This window comes from Tamandua tetradactyla, chromosome 5 (genome assembly GCF_023851605.1).
Source record: "Tamandua tetradactyla isolate mTamTet1 chromosome 5, mTamTet1.pri, whole genome shotgun sequence".
Classification (NCBI taxonomy): Eukaryota; Metazoa; Chordata; class Mammalia; order Pilosa; family Myrmecophagidae; genus Tamandua; species Tamandua tetradactyla.
This window is the reverse complement of record NC_135331.1, coordinates 194,697,043-194,710,195: the sequence shown is the minus strand read 5'-3', so window position 1 is coordinate 194,710,195 and position 13,153 is coordinate 194,697,043. Positions and strand designations below refer to the sequence as shown.

The 13,153-nt window shown below is 40.3% G+C and overlaps 1 protein-coding gene and 1 long non-coding RNA gene across 9 annotated transcripts in view; one reads left to right on the top strand and one right to left on the bottom strand.

The window, feature by feature from the left end:
* Positions 1–13,153, bottom strand: part of ZSCAN12 (zinc finger and SCAN domain containing 12) — a 53,073-nt gene that overhangs the window by 11,630 nt on the left and 28,290 nt on the right. For 6 of the 8 annotated variants that reach the window (XR_013176468.1, XM_077162936.1, XM_077162935.1 and 3 more), the window contains exons 1-2: positions 1,351–1,448; positions 345–827 (exon numbers count right to left, since the gene is read on the bottom strand). Coding sequence is in view for 7 of the 8 variants with exons in the window: in XM_077162936.1 (XP_077019051.1) it covers positions 345–767 (423 nt within the window). In the remaining variant the exon portion in view is untranslated. The other 2 variants (XM_077162931.1, XM_077162930.1) reach the window with 2 other exon arrangements.
* Positions 1,553–13,153, top strand: part of LOC143685220 (uncharacterized) — a 37,731-nt gene continuing 26,130 nt past the window's right edge. Inside the window, exons 1-2 of the long non-coding RNA XR_013176472.1 lie at positions 1,553–1,939; positions 3,592–3,631. This is a non-coding gene — a long non-coding RNA (uncharacterized LOC143685220). The remainder of the gene's footprint in view (positions 1,940–3,591; positions 3,632–13,153) is intronic.

Below are 13,153 nucleotides of genomic sequence, written 5' to 3'. Positions count from 1 at the left end.
GCAAAACTTACTTCTTATTTTTACTGTTCAACAGAAGTGATACCCCTTTCAAGAGGCTGCTACCCACACTGTTACCATCTTCTCTCTAACATCTTCTCTCTGTACAAGTTTTCTGTTTTTAAACTGAGAAGCACATTAATCAAGCAGAATTGTGCAGCTCAGTATAGAAATACAAAATCTCTTTGCAGAAAGTAGGATTACATTAATCAATTTTCCATGGTACTCAGGCCTCCTTTTGATGTACCAGTATCAAGAACATGCTTAGTGAAATTACACTGCTGTACTTCACTCTGGCAAGTCCTTGATTCATCTTTTCTCAAACAGAACCACATCTTTTTTCTCACCTGATATCCTGGCTCATCCAACTCTCTCTCTAAATCCTCCAACACAGTCACAGCCTCCTCCCCGCTCTCAGGATGTTGCTCCTGCACCCAAGCCTGGAGCTCCTCAGGCAGTATGGTCAGGAACTGCTCCAGAACCAGCAGTTCCAGGATCTGCTCTTTAGAGCGTGTCTCTGGCCGCAGCCACTGATGGCAAAGTTCCCGGAGTCTGCTCAAAGCCTCACGGGGTCCAGATGTTTCTTGGTAGCAGAACTGCCTAAAATACTGTCGGAAGACCTCTCCATTATAAGAGTTATTCTTTTGCTGGTTCTGATTCTGTATGGTAGGATATTTAAATTCCTCCTCTTTTTTCTCCTCCTCCTCTATCTTTACTTCCAAAAGTTCATTCTGGTCCTTGAGCTTCTGGACAACCCAAGTAGCTGCCATGATAGTCGCGTAAAGCTTTATCAGCGTTTTTTCCCTTGGGAAGTTTCTTCCTGGACAGACCTAAAGAGTAAACCATCATTAACACAAACTTCATCAAAAACAAAAACTGCAAATTGTAAGAATTTAAATATTAGCTTTGAAAGCCTACCTCCAATTTACATGATTATATTCAGGGAAATATTCTGATAGAAAAGACTTACGAATAGGCAAGGTGCCTAGTTGTTTCCGCATTTTAGGAAAGAGTAAAGAAGAGTAAAACTCACTAAGAAATTTTTTCCATTTGTCCGTAAATAAACAAAAATAAAATGAAATAATATATCCAGAGTAAATAAATAATGGTAAAGCCAGGAAGGCCCACAGGACGGCGGCCGGCATCTGCGCCCCCAGCGCCTCCAGAACGTGGGAGAAGGCGGCCCCTCTTGAGGCCGGCTGGAAGCGAGGGTAGGTTCGGGGTGGTACGGGGCACACGGCCCGAGCCCCCCTCCCGGCCGCTGGGCGGTCACCGAGCAGGGGGCTCCCCGCCGGCCCGGGCTCGAAGGGCCCAGGCAACAGTCCTCGCCCGCCCGCCGTACAGCTTCCTTACCCGCGGCTCCCAGGGGCGAGCAGAGGGCGTGGTCTTCGGGCGCGAAGGACTGACACCACCTAGACTAACCGCCGCCGGGCCCTTCCACAAAGGCCGGAAGTGAGGTGAGCTCGCTCTGCCGGCGGGGCGAGCTTCCGGGCCGCTCTAGGAAGCGGGGGCGGTAGAGCTGGCCACTCGGTGGCGCTTCCGGCCGCCTGCTCGCTGGGGATGCTGGGCCCTCCGGGCCCGGGCGGACGGATCCGTGTCGTCTCGCGCCGCCCTGCGTCTTTCCCCGCCGCCAACGCACCGTGACCCCCGCGGCCCCAGACCCCGCAGTCCGCGGCGGGAGCCTGCGGGATTCAGCGGGAAGCGGTGAAGAGCTGCGGGAAAGTGGCTGCGCCGAGAGCCGCGGGCCTCCGAGCAAGACCCGGGGAACGGCCTGAAGGAAGAGGACCCCACGTTCCTGTCAGCACAGCGGCCAGGCGGTGGCGTCGGAGGCCCGGCAGGGGCGGTGCCGCGCCTCGGCGGGAAACTTGCGGGCCTTCCTGAGGGGCCGGGAGCCGCGGGTTCTTCAGGACCCGGTATCAAGACGTCAGCCCTCTCGAAACACGTGTGTGATTGTAGTTTCCCCGTAAAAATGACGCGGAGCTCGGCAGAGGGGTGGCTGGGTTCGTTTGGGAACGGAAGACTAGCCAGGCCATCCCTGAGAGAGCAGTCGTGGGCTGCAGCCGAACGGAGCTCAGAGCGGGGCGTGGAAGACCGGTTCGGTTCCCGGAGCTTGCCCGTGCGAAGAAAAGGGGTGCTGGTGCGTGGGGGGTAGGCAGCAGACCGGGCACGATGGTATTTAGTAAATGGTGAGATTTATCAAAAATAAAATTAGACTCCTACCGCCCTCCACACATCACAATCGTGATAGATTCCGAAAGGATCTCAGATATGCACGTAGAAAGTGCAGTACATCTTAGAAGAAAACATGAATGTTATTATAAATATGGTATTCTCTTGCGCACATTAGAATAAAACGAATAAGTCTGACGCCTCTAAGTGTGACTACCTACCTAACCATGACTCAAAATCTAAAAGCAATAAAAAGGATTTATAAGTCTGGCTTCATGAAAGTAAAATCTTTTGTTTGCCAATAAGCAAGCAAACAAAAACACCATATACAAAAGACAAATGATATGCTGGAAAATGTTTGCAACCTAGCACAGAAAAAGGGCTAAGATCCCTAATATATAAAGAACTAAAAAAAATTAGGAAGAAAGTAACCAGTAACACAGTAGAGAAAATGGGCAAAGAAAATGAACTGTTGACAGAGTAAGAAATGCTTGTAGTCTTTAACCATCTGCAAAGATGTTCAAATTCACTGGAAATATAGACGTAAAAACTAAAAACTACGCAAAGGGACCGTTAGTCATCATTCCACTGGCAAAAAATGCAGAAGTTTGACAACACACTATTCATGAAGTAAGAACTCTCATACATCCCTGATGGAAATGCAAAATGGTAAAACTTCCAATGTAGGAAAATCTCAATAATACATAGCAAAACCACATAGGTAGGTTTACTATTTGTCTCTGCCACACCACTCCCTTTTGGTTCTTTTGTAGATGTTTTTTATAAGTTAGAGAATTCTCTATTACTTGTTTGCTTAGAGTTTTTCTCACAAAGTGAGTGTTACTTTGTTAAATGCAGTTTCTGCATCAGTTGACATGATATGAGTTTTCCACTTTATTATGTTGACCTTTGGATTACGTTGATTGATTTTCAAATGTTGAACCATCCTTATGTATCTCGAATAACTCCCACTTGGTTGTGTTGTATAATTCTTTTTTTATATATTGCTCAATTCAATTTGCTATTATTTATTGAGGATATTTGCGTTTATATTTCTGAGACATTGGTCTGTAATTTTTTTTCTTGTAATGTCTTTATCTGGTTTTGATATTAGGGTAATGGTGGCTTCGTAGAATGAGTTAGGGAATGTTTTCACTGCTATTTTATGGAATATAGGGTGACGAATTGGTATTATTTCTTCCTTAAATGTTTGGTAGAATTCACCACTGAAACCATCTGAGCTTCATGCTTAGAATTTGGGGATATATTTAATTATCGTTTCAGTTTCCTTAACAGTTTAGGCCTAGTCACATGGTCTATTTTGAGTTTTGATGGTTTGTGTCTTTCACAGAAACAGTCCACTTCACCTAATTATCACATTTGTGGGGAGAATTGTTCAGAGTATTCCTTTTTTTTTTTGCACAGGCAGGCACCCGGAATCAAACCCAGGTCTCCAGCATGGCAGGTGAGAACTCTGCCGCTTTGCCATCATTACCTGTCCTCTTTTATTTTCCTTGTAATGTCCCAGGGGTCACTGGTAATAACCCCTATTTCTTTTCTGATATTGGTAATTTGTGTCTTTTCTACTTTTCTTGGCTAGCCTGGTTAGAGAGTTGTTGATTTTATTGATCCTCTTAAAGACCCAGCACTTTTTTTCTTTGATTTTCTCTCTATATTTTTGTTTTCAATTTCATTGATTTTTGCCCTCACCTTTATCATTTCTTTTCTTCTACTTGATTTGGGTTTATTTTGCTCTTTTTGTTCTAGGTTTGTAAAGTGGGAGATTTGATTACTGTTTTAGTACTTTTCCTGTTTTTTTAATGTGTGCATTTTAATGTACTCCTTTAGCTGAGTCCAACAAATTTTAATGCTTTGTCTTCATTTCCTTTCTGTTCAATGTATTTTAAAAATTCTCTTGAGACCTCCTCTTGACCCAGTTATTATTTAGAAGTATGCTATTTAGGTCCAAGAGTTTGGAGATCTTCCTGCTCTCTCTTTCTGTGATTTATTTCTAGTTTGATTCAATTTTACATTCTATATGATTTCAATACTTTTAAATTTATTGAAGCTTGCTTTAAAAGCCTGAATATTGTCTCTTGGTATAGTTTCTTTGGGTACTTAAAATATTTCCTGTCATTTTAAAAAAACGAGTGTGTAGCTAGTGATCTGCATTGTCCTGGAGTGGGAGAAAATTTTTCTAAGCACAATGCAAAATCATAAAAGCACGTTACAAAATCCAGCCCATGGGCAAATTAGAGTTCATAAAAACTTAAAATCTTTCTAGAGCAAAAGCACTAGAAACGAATATGTAATGTAATACACATGATTAAGGGAATTAATATTCTTAATATATGAATACTTCTATATTAATAAGACAAACCTAACAAAAAGGCAAAGGACATTTATAGGCAGAAATGTAGAAATACAAGTGAATACAAAATAGTAAACAAAACTGAAAATACGGTCACTTTCATTAATAAAAAGAAGTAATCATTTATCATATAATAGACAAACTATCCAGGGTTGATGAGTGTGTAGTAAAACAGGTACTCTTAGATAATATTGGTGAGAAGGTAAGTTACTGCAACTCTTGGGAATATTTTTCAAATTAAAATATCATATACTCTCTTAATTCTGTAAACTCACTTCTAAAATTATATGTATAGTATGGAAGTGGCTAAAAAACATAGACTCTAAAATCAGAAATACTCTGGGCACGAACATTGAGTCCACCAGTTACTGATGGTGTGACATTGGACAAATTTTGTAACTCTCTATGCTTGAGCCTTGTCTCTAAAATCAGACTATTAACAGAACCTATTTTATAGCATTATAAAATAGGTTCTGGGATTCAATGAGATATTGTACAGAAAGCATTTAACATAATGTCTGCCTAAGTATGAGGGTGTTCTAGTTTGCTAGCTGCCAGAATACAATATACCAGAAACAGAATGACTTTTAAAAAGGGGAATTTAATAAATTGCTAGTTTACAGTTCTAAGACCAAGAAAATGTCCCAATTAAAGCAAGTCTATAGAAATGTCCAATCTAAGGCATCCGTGGAAAGATACCTTGGTTCAAGAAGGCCAATGAAGTTCAGGATCTATCTCTCTAGTGAGAAGGCACATGGTGGAACAGGGTTTCTCTCTCAGCTGGAAGGGCACATGGCAAACACGGCATCATCTGCTAGCTTTCTTTCCTGGCTTCTTGTTTCATGAAGCTCCCTGGGAGGCGTTTTCCTTCTTCATTTCCAAAGGTCATTGGCTGATGGACTCTCTTCTTTGTGGTGCTGCAGCATTCTCTACCCTCTCCAAATCTCCTTCATTCTCCAAAATGTTTCCTCTTTTATAGGACTCCAGTGAACCACTCAAGACCCACCCAAGTGGGTAGAGACATGTCATCACCTAATCCAGTTTAACAACCACTCTTGATTAAATCACGTCCTCAGGAAGATGATCTGATTAAAGTTTCAAACATACAGTATTGAATAGGGATTATTCTACCTTTATGAAATGGGATTTTCATTAAAACATGGCTTTTCTAGGGTCCATACATCCTTTCAAATCAGCACAAAGGGTTTACTACATTTTAGCCATTATTATAATATCCTTGCATAAGTGTAGAAAATAAGTAATAACAACTTATAAATCATTTAAGGGAACCATTTAAATTTTTATACAGTCATTTGAATATGCATATAGCTGTTTAAAAGCAGGCAATAGCTCTATGTGTCTTGTTATTAAAATACGTCCATGAAGTATTAATTTTTAAAGTAAAGAATAGACAGAATTCCAGGAAGATGGTGGAATAAGGATAGATCGAGTTCAACCCTGCTCCAAGGAACAGCTAGAGAAGAGATGGGAGGGTGACTGAACTGAGATGGTGATTCCAGGTTGTAAGTGGTCTGGGAGAGTCTTCTGCACCACATACGGTGGCCCTCATTGCAAAAGCTGAGGAACTGAGAAGCAGAGAACTGAGACTGTCTGGCTGGCGCAAACAGCCTAACGCAGGAGCCCAGAGCCCTCAGGAGTGCATGGACAGGGAGATGAGGACCAAGAAGTAAGCTTAGCCACATTCCATGAATGCATGACCCTCACCAGCTCAGTCCTGCAACCCATGACTCACCCCATTCCCCATGCACCTGACGCTGTCATGCTCTCCCACTCCCTGTTCTCGAAGAGCCCCTGACCCACCAACACTCACACCAGCAGAGCATCCCACAACCTGTGCCTATATCTGTGCTGCAAGTTGTCACTGCAACTGTTGTGCCCCACCCCGTACACTGCATACTGCTCCACATCCATCCTGCAAATACAGGGCTTTAGACTACTGGAGGAAATCAACTTCCAAAGTAAACCTATCAAGATATTTACATGCCGTGAAGACAGCAGACGATCACTAAGCGTATCATGATGCAGACAGATATAGCCTAGTATAATGACCAAAACACCAGAGGAGACACAGATGTTGGAACAGCTAATCAAAGATGTTCATATAACTACTGAATTAAAATAAATGGGATGGCTAATGACATAAAGGAGCTCAAGAAGACACTAGAAGAGCATACAGAGGAATTTGAAAGAATAAATAGAAAAACAGCAGATATCACAGAGGTTAAACATGCTGTAGACCAAATTAAAAAATGTACTAGAGACACATAACAGTGGATTTGATGAGGCAGAAGGAAGAATAAGCAAACTAGAGGACAGGACAACTGACTTTGAATACTCAAAAAAAAATGGCCAAAAACATGGAAAAATTTGAATTGGATCTCAGGGAAATAATGGACAAAACAAAGGATGCAAATATAAGAATCATTGGTGTCCAGGAAGGAGAAGAGTAAAATGCCAGGAAGATTAGTTGAGAATATAATGGGGGAAAACCGTCCAACTCTTATATAAGACATACATAAATATGCAAGTCAAAGAAGCTCAGCGAACTCCAAGTAGAATAAATCCAAATGGACCTTCCCAAGGCATATACTTCAGACTATCAAATGTTGAAGAGAAGCAGAAAATTCTGAAAGCAGCAAGAGAAAAACATTCTACAAGGGAAACCACGTTAGACTTAATTCAGACTACTCATCTGGCACCATGGAGGTGAGAAGGCAGTGGTATGATATATTTAAGATACTGAAAGAGAAGGAGTTCCAGCCAAGAATTCTGTACCCAGCCAAATTGTTCTTCAAAACTGAGGGTCAAATTAAAAATTTCACAGACAAACAAATCCTGGAAGAATTTATCAATAAGAAACTGGCCCTCCAAGAAGTACTAACGGAAGTTCTGCCAGTTGAAAAAAAAAGACAGGAGAGTGACATTTGGAGGAGGGCACAATATAGAAGGGTACCAGTAATGACAACTTAAAGGGTAAAAAGAAAAAGAGGGAAAAGAATATATAGATCTGACAAAAAAAAAAAATCCAAAAGACAAGATGGCGGATTCAAGAAATACCTTTTCAGTAATAACTTTGAATGTTAATGGACTGAACTTAACCAATTAAAAGATACAGATTGGCAGAATGGATTAAGAAACATAATTCAGCTATATGCTGCTTACAAGAAACCCATCTTAGATACAAGGATACAAAAAGATTTTCCATGCAAGTTGTAAATATAACAAAGTAGAAGGAGCTATACTAATATCAGACAAAATAGGCCTTAAATGTAAAGACATCAGAAAAGACAAAGAAGGACACTATTTACTAATTAAAGGGTCAATTCACCAAGAAGAAATAATAATCATAAATGTTTATGCTCCCAATCAGGGAGCTCCAAAGTACATGAGACAGACATTGGCAAAACTGAAGGGAGCAATAGATGTTTTAATAATAATAGTAGGAGGCCTCAATATACCACTCTTCTCTATAGATAAAACAACCAGACATAAGATCAACAAGGAAATAGAGAAGTTAAGCAACTTGATAAATGAATTAGACTTAATAGACATATATAGGTCATTATACCCCAAAACACCAGAATGAACATTCTTCTCTAGTGCTCATGGAACATTCTCCAGGATAGGTCACACAAAACAGGTCTTTATAAATGTAAAAGTATTAAATTATTCAAAGCACTTTCTCTGATCACAATGGAATGAAGCTGGAAATCAATAACCACCAAAGAATGAGAACTTTCACAAAAATATAGAGTTTAAATAACACACTCTTAAACAACCAGGTGGTCAAAGAAGAAATTGCTAGCTATCTGGAGGCAAATGAGAATGAGAATACAACTTATCAGAATTTATGGGATGCAGCAAAGGCTGTGCTGAGAAGGAAATTTATTGCCCTAAATGCCTACATTAAAAAAAAAAAGAGGGTAGGCCATGGTGGCTCAGTGGCAGAGTTCTCACCTGCCATTCCAGAGACCCAGTTTATTCCTGGTGCCTGCCCATTCAAAGAACAAAAATTAAGAGACTTCCAGAAAGATGGCCAACTAGAGTAGCTTAATATTAGCCTTTCTCCACGGAAAAGATAGAGAAGGGACCGGAGGGCGACTAAGGCAGTGATTTGGGAGTGTTGCTGACCTCGGAGAGCTTTCTGCACCACATGCAGCAGCCCTGGTTGCAGAGGCCAAGGAGCTAAGAGGCAGAAAGCTGGAGCCTGGTGCAGAGGTGCAGAACCCACAGGAGTGCACAGATAGGAGCATGGGACTAGGAAGTAAGCCAGACTGCATTCTTTGGGTACGCTACCCTCACCAGTATAGCCCCATGACCAGTGACTCACCCCACACTCCATGCAACTGAACCCCTTCACCCCCTCCCATTCACCGCACTCCCACCCCACCAGCCCCCAGTGCACATACCTGCCCCCCACCCCAAGTGCAGGCCCCCCCACCTCTCCTGAATCCCTCTGAGCACTACCTCCCCTTATCTGTTCCCTTTGCAGGCACTGACCTCCATACCGAGGCTGTGCCGACCCCTGCCCATGGTATCATACAGCCTCACCCTGCACCCCCTGAGCTCAGCGCATCTGTTTACAGAACTACCAGGTCCATGCATGTGATGGGACCCACATCACGTCATTCAGCTCTGGGAATCACTTTACAGCAGTCCTAAAACTGTGCATGTGCATAGCCCTCAGCCATACTTCCCAGCTCTGACAAAGTGCTGACCTGCACAGCTGGATCAAAACTGCCGCCAGTCCATGAAAGTGTAATGCTGGCTTGCTGCCACACTTCTATGCATGCGCACAAAGGGCCCCGTGCCTTAGACCAGCCCACACCAGGGTTTTGCCCCCCAGACCAGTGCACCCGCATAGCTACATCTTCCCTGGCTGCTGGGTGCCCATGTTCACAAGCATCCGCATAACATCCCCAACCTGCGCCTATACCTACCCTGAAACAAATCACCATACTGAATGTTCCACCCCATGCCCCCTGCTGTACAACCATCCTGCAAACACAAGGCCTTAGACTACTGAAGGAAATCAACTCCCAAAGTCTTTACATGCCATGAAGACAGCAGAAGATCACTAAGCATATCATAATGTAGACATTAGGCCCTGCCTAATGACCAAATTAAAACACCAGAGGAGACACAGATGCTGGAACAACTAATCAAAGATGTTCATACAACTCTACTTAATAAAATAAGTGGGATAGCAAGTGATATAAAGGATATCAAGAAGCCAGTAGAAGAGCACAAAGAGAAATTTGAAAGAATAAATAGAAAAATAGAAAAGACTATTGACCAAATATAAGACATACTGAAGGCACACAGTAACAGATTTGAAGAGACAGAAGAAAGAATAAGTGATATAGAGAACAGGATAATTGACTTTGAAGACTCAAAACAGCAAATGGCAAAAAAAGATGGAAAAAATTGAATGTGAACTTAGGGAAATGATAGTCAAAACAAAGTGCACAAATATAAGAATCATTGTCCCAGAAGGAGAAGAGAGGATTAAAAGGCTGGGAAGAGTAGTTGAGGATATAATGGGGGAAAACTCCCCACCCCTCAAAAATGACATAAATATACTAGTCAAAGAAGCCCAAAGAACTCCAAACAGAATAAATCCAAATAGGCCTTCCCCAAGGCACATACTAATCAGTCTGTCAAATGTTTAAGAGAAGCGGAAAATCCTCAAAGCAGCAAGAGAAAAACAATCTACTACATACAAGGGAAATCAAATAAATCTGAGTTCAGACTACTCAACTAGGACCCTGGAGGAGAGAAGGCAATGGTATGATATATTCAAGATCCTAAAAGAGAAAGACTTCCAGATAAGAATTCTGCACCCAGCCAAATTGTCCTTCAAAATTGAGGGACAGATTAAAATTTTCACAGACAAAGAAGTCCTGAAACAATTTGTCAACAAGAGACTGGCCCTACAAGAGATTCGAAAAGGAGTTCTGCTGGCTGGGAAAAAAAAAAAGATAGGAGAGTTAGGTCTGGAGGAGGGTACAGAGTTAAAGAGTATCACTAAGGGTAGTTTAAAGAATACAAAGAGAAAGAGGGAAAAGAATATATAGATCTGATAAAAAAAAAAATCCAAAAGACAAAATGGTGGATTCAAGAAATGCCTTTTCAGTAATAACTTTGAATGTTAATGAACTAAACTTACCAATTAAAAGATACAAATTAGCAGAATGGATTAAGAAGCATCATCCAGCTATATGCTGCTTGCAAGAGATTCATCTTAGACACAAGGATACAGATAGATTGAAAGTGAAAGAATGGAAAAAGATTTTCCTTGCAAGTTGTAACCAAAAGAAAGCAGGAGTAGCTATACTAATATCAGACAAAATAGACCTTAAATGTAAAGGCATCATAAGAGACAAAGAAGGACACTATATACTAATTAAAGGGTCAATTCACCAAGACGATATAACAATCATAATTGTTTAGGGTTCCAATCAAGGATCTCCAAAGTACATGAGACAGACATTAACAAAACTGAAGGGAGTGATAGATGTTTTAACAATGATAGTAGGAGACCTCAATACAGCACTCTCCTCTATAGATAGAATAACCAGACAGAAGATCAACAAGGAAATAGAGAAGTTAAACAACTTGATAAATGAATTAGACTTAACAGACATATGTAGATCATTACACTCCAAAACACCAGGATATACATTCTTCTCAGGTGCTCATGGAACATTCTCTAGGATAGATCGTATGTTCAGGCACAAAACAGGTCTTTATAAAATTAAAAAATATTGAAATTATTCAAAGCACTTTCTCTTATTACAATGGGATGAAGCTGGAAATCAGTAACCACCAAAGAATGAGAACATTCATGAATATATGAAGATTAAGTAACACAGTCTTAAACAACTAGTGGGTTGAAGAAATTGCAGAGAAATCAGTAGCTATGTGGAGATGAATGAAAATGAGAATGCAACTTATCAGAACTTATGGGATATGGCAAAGGATGTGCTGAGAGAGAAATGTATTGCCTTAAATGCCTATATTAAGAAACAAGAAAGAACAAAACTCGAGGACATCACAGCAAACCTAGAGGAACTTGAGAAAGAACAGCAAACTAACCCCAAAGCAAGTAGAAGAAGAGAAATAACAAAGATTAAAGCAGAGATAAACGAATGGGAGAACAAAAGAAACAATAGAAATAATAAAACCAAAAGTTGGTTCTTTGACAAAATCAGTGAAATTGATGGGCCACTAGCAAGACTGACAAAGAAAAAAAGAGAAAGGATGCAGATAAAATCAGAAATGAGAAGGGGTGTGTTACCACAGACTTTGAAGAAATAAAAGAAATTGTAAGAGGATACTATGAACAACTATACGCCAACAAATTAGACAATTTAGATGAAATGGACAAATTCCTGGAGACACACAAACAAGCCACACTGACTCAGGAAGAAATAGAAGGTCTCAACAAACCAATCCCAGGTAAAGAGATTCATTCAGCCATCAAAAATCTTCTTACAAAGAAAAACCCAGGGCCAAATGGCTTTACAGGGGAATTTTATCAAACATTCCAGAAAAAGTAACACCAATCCTGCTCAAACTTCTCCAAAAATTAAGGAAAAAGGAACTCTACCTAACTCATTTTCTGAAGGTAATATCATTTTGATACCAAAATTTGGTAAAGATGCTATGAGAAGGGAAAACTACAGGCCAATCTCCCTAATGAGCATCAATGCAAAAATTCCCTATAAAATATTAACAAATCAAATCCAATAGCACATTAAAAGAATTATACACCATGACCAAGTGGGGTTTATACCAGGAATGCAAGAATGGTTCAACACAAGAAAATCAATTAATGTAATACAGCACTATAACAAATCAAAAGGAGAAAATCACATGATCATCTTGATTGATGCTGAAAAGCATTCAACAAAATTCAGCATCCTTTTCTTATAAAAATACTCCAAAAGATAGGAATCAAAGGTAACTACCTTTGGGAATAATGAAAAGGAATAAATGAAAAACCGATAGCCAGCATCCTACTCAATGGAGAGAGACTGAAACACTTCCCCCTAAGATCAGTTACAAGACAAGGATACCCACTCTCACCACTGTTATTCAACGTTATGCTAGAAGTTCTAACTAGAGCAACCAGTCAGGACAAAGAAATAAAAGGCATCCAAATTGGAAAGGAAGAAGTAAAACTTTCATTATGTGCAGGTGACATGATACTATACTTGGAAAATCCTGAGAAAGGACAGAAAGTTACTTCAGCTAATATATTCAGCAAAGTGGTGGGATACAAAATTAATGTGCAAAAATCAGTAACGTTTCTATACAAAAGCAATGACATAACTGAGAAGTCAATTAAGAAAAAGATTCTATGCAAAATAGAAATTAAAAGAATCAAGTACTTAGGAATGAACTTAACTAGAGAAGTAAAGGCCTTGTACAGAGGAAACTACATCATGTTGCTAAAAGAAATCAAAGAAGATCTGAATAGGTGGAAAGACATTCCCTGCTCATGGATAGGAAGGTTAAATACAGTTATGATGTCAGTTCTACTCAAATTGATCTACAGATTCAATGCAGTAACAATCAAAACTCCAACAA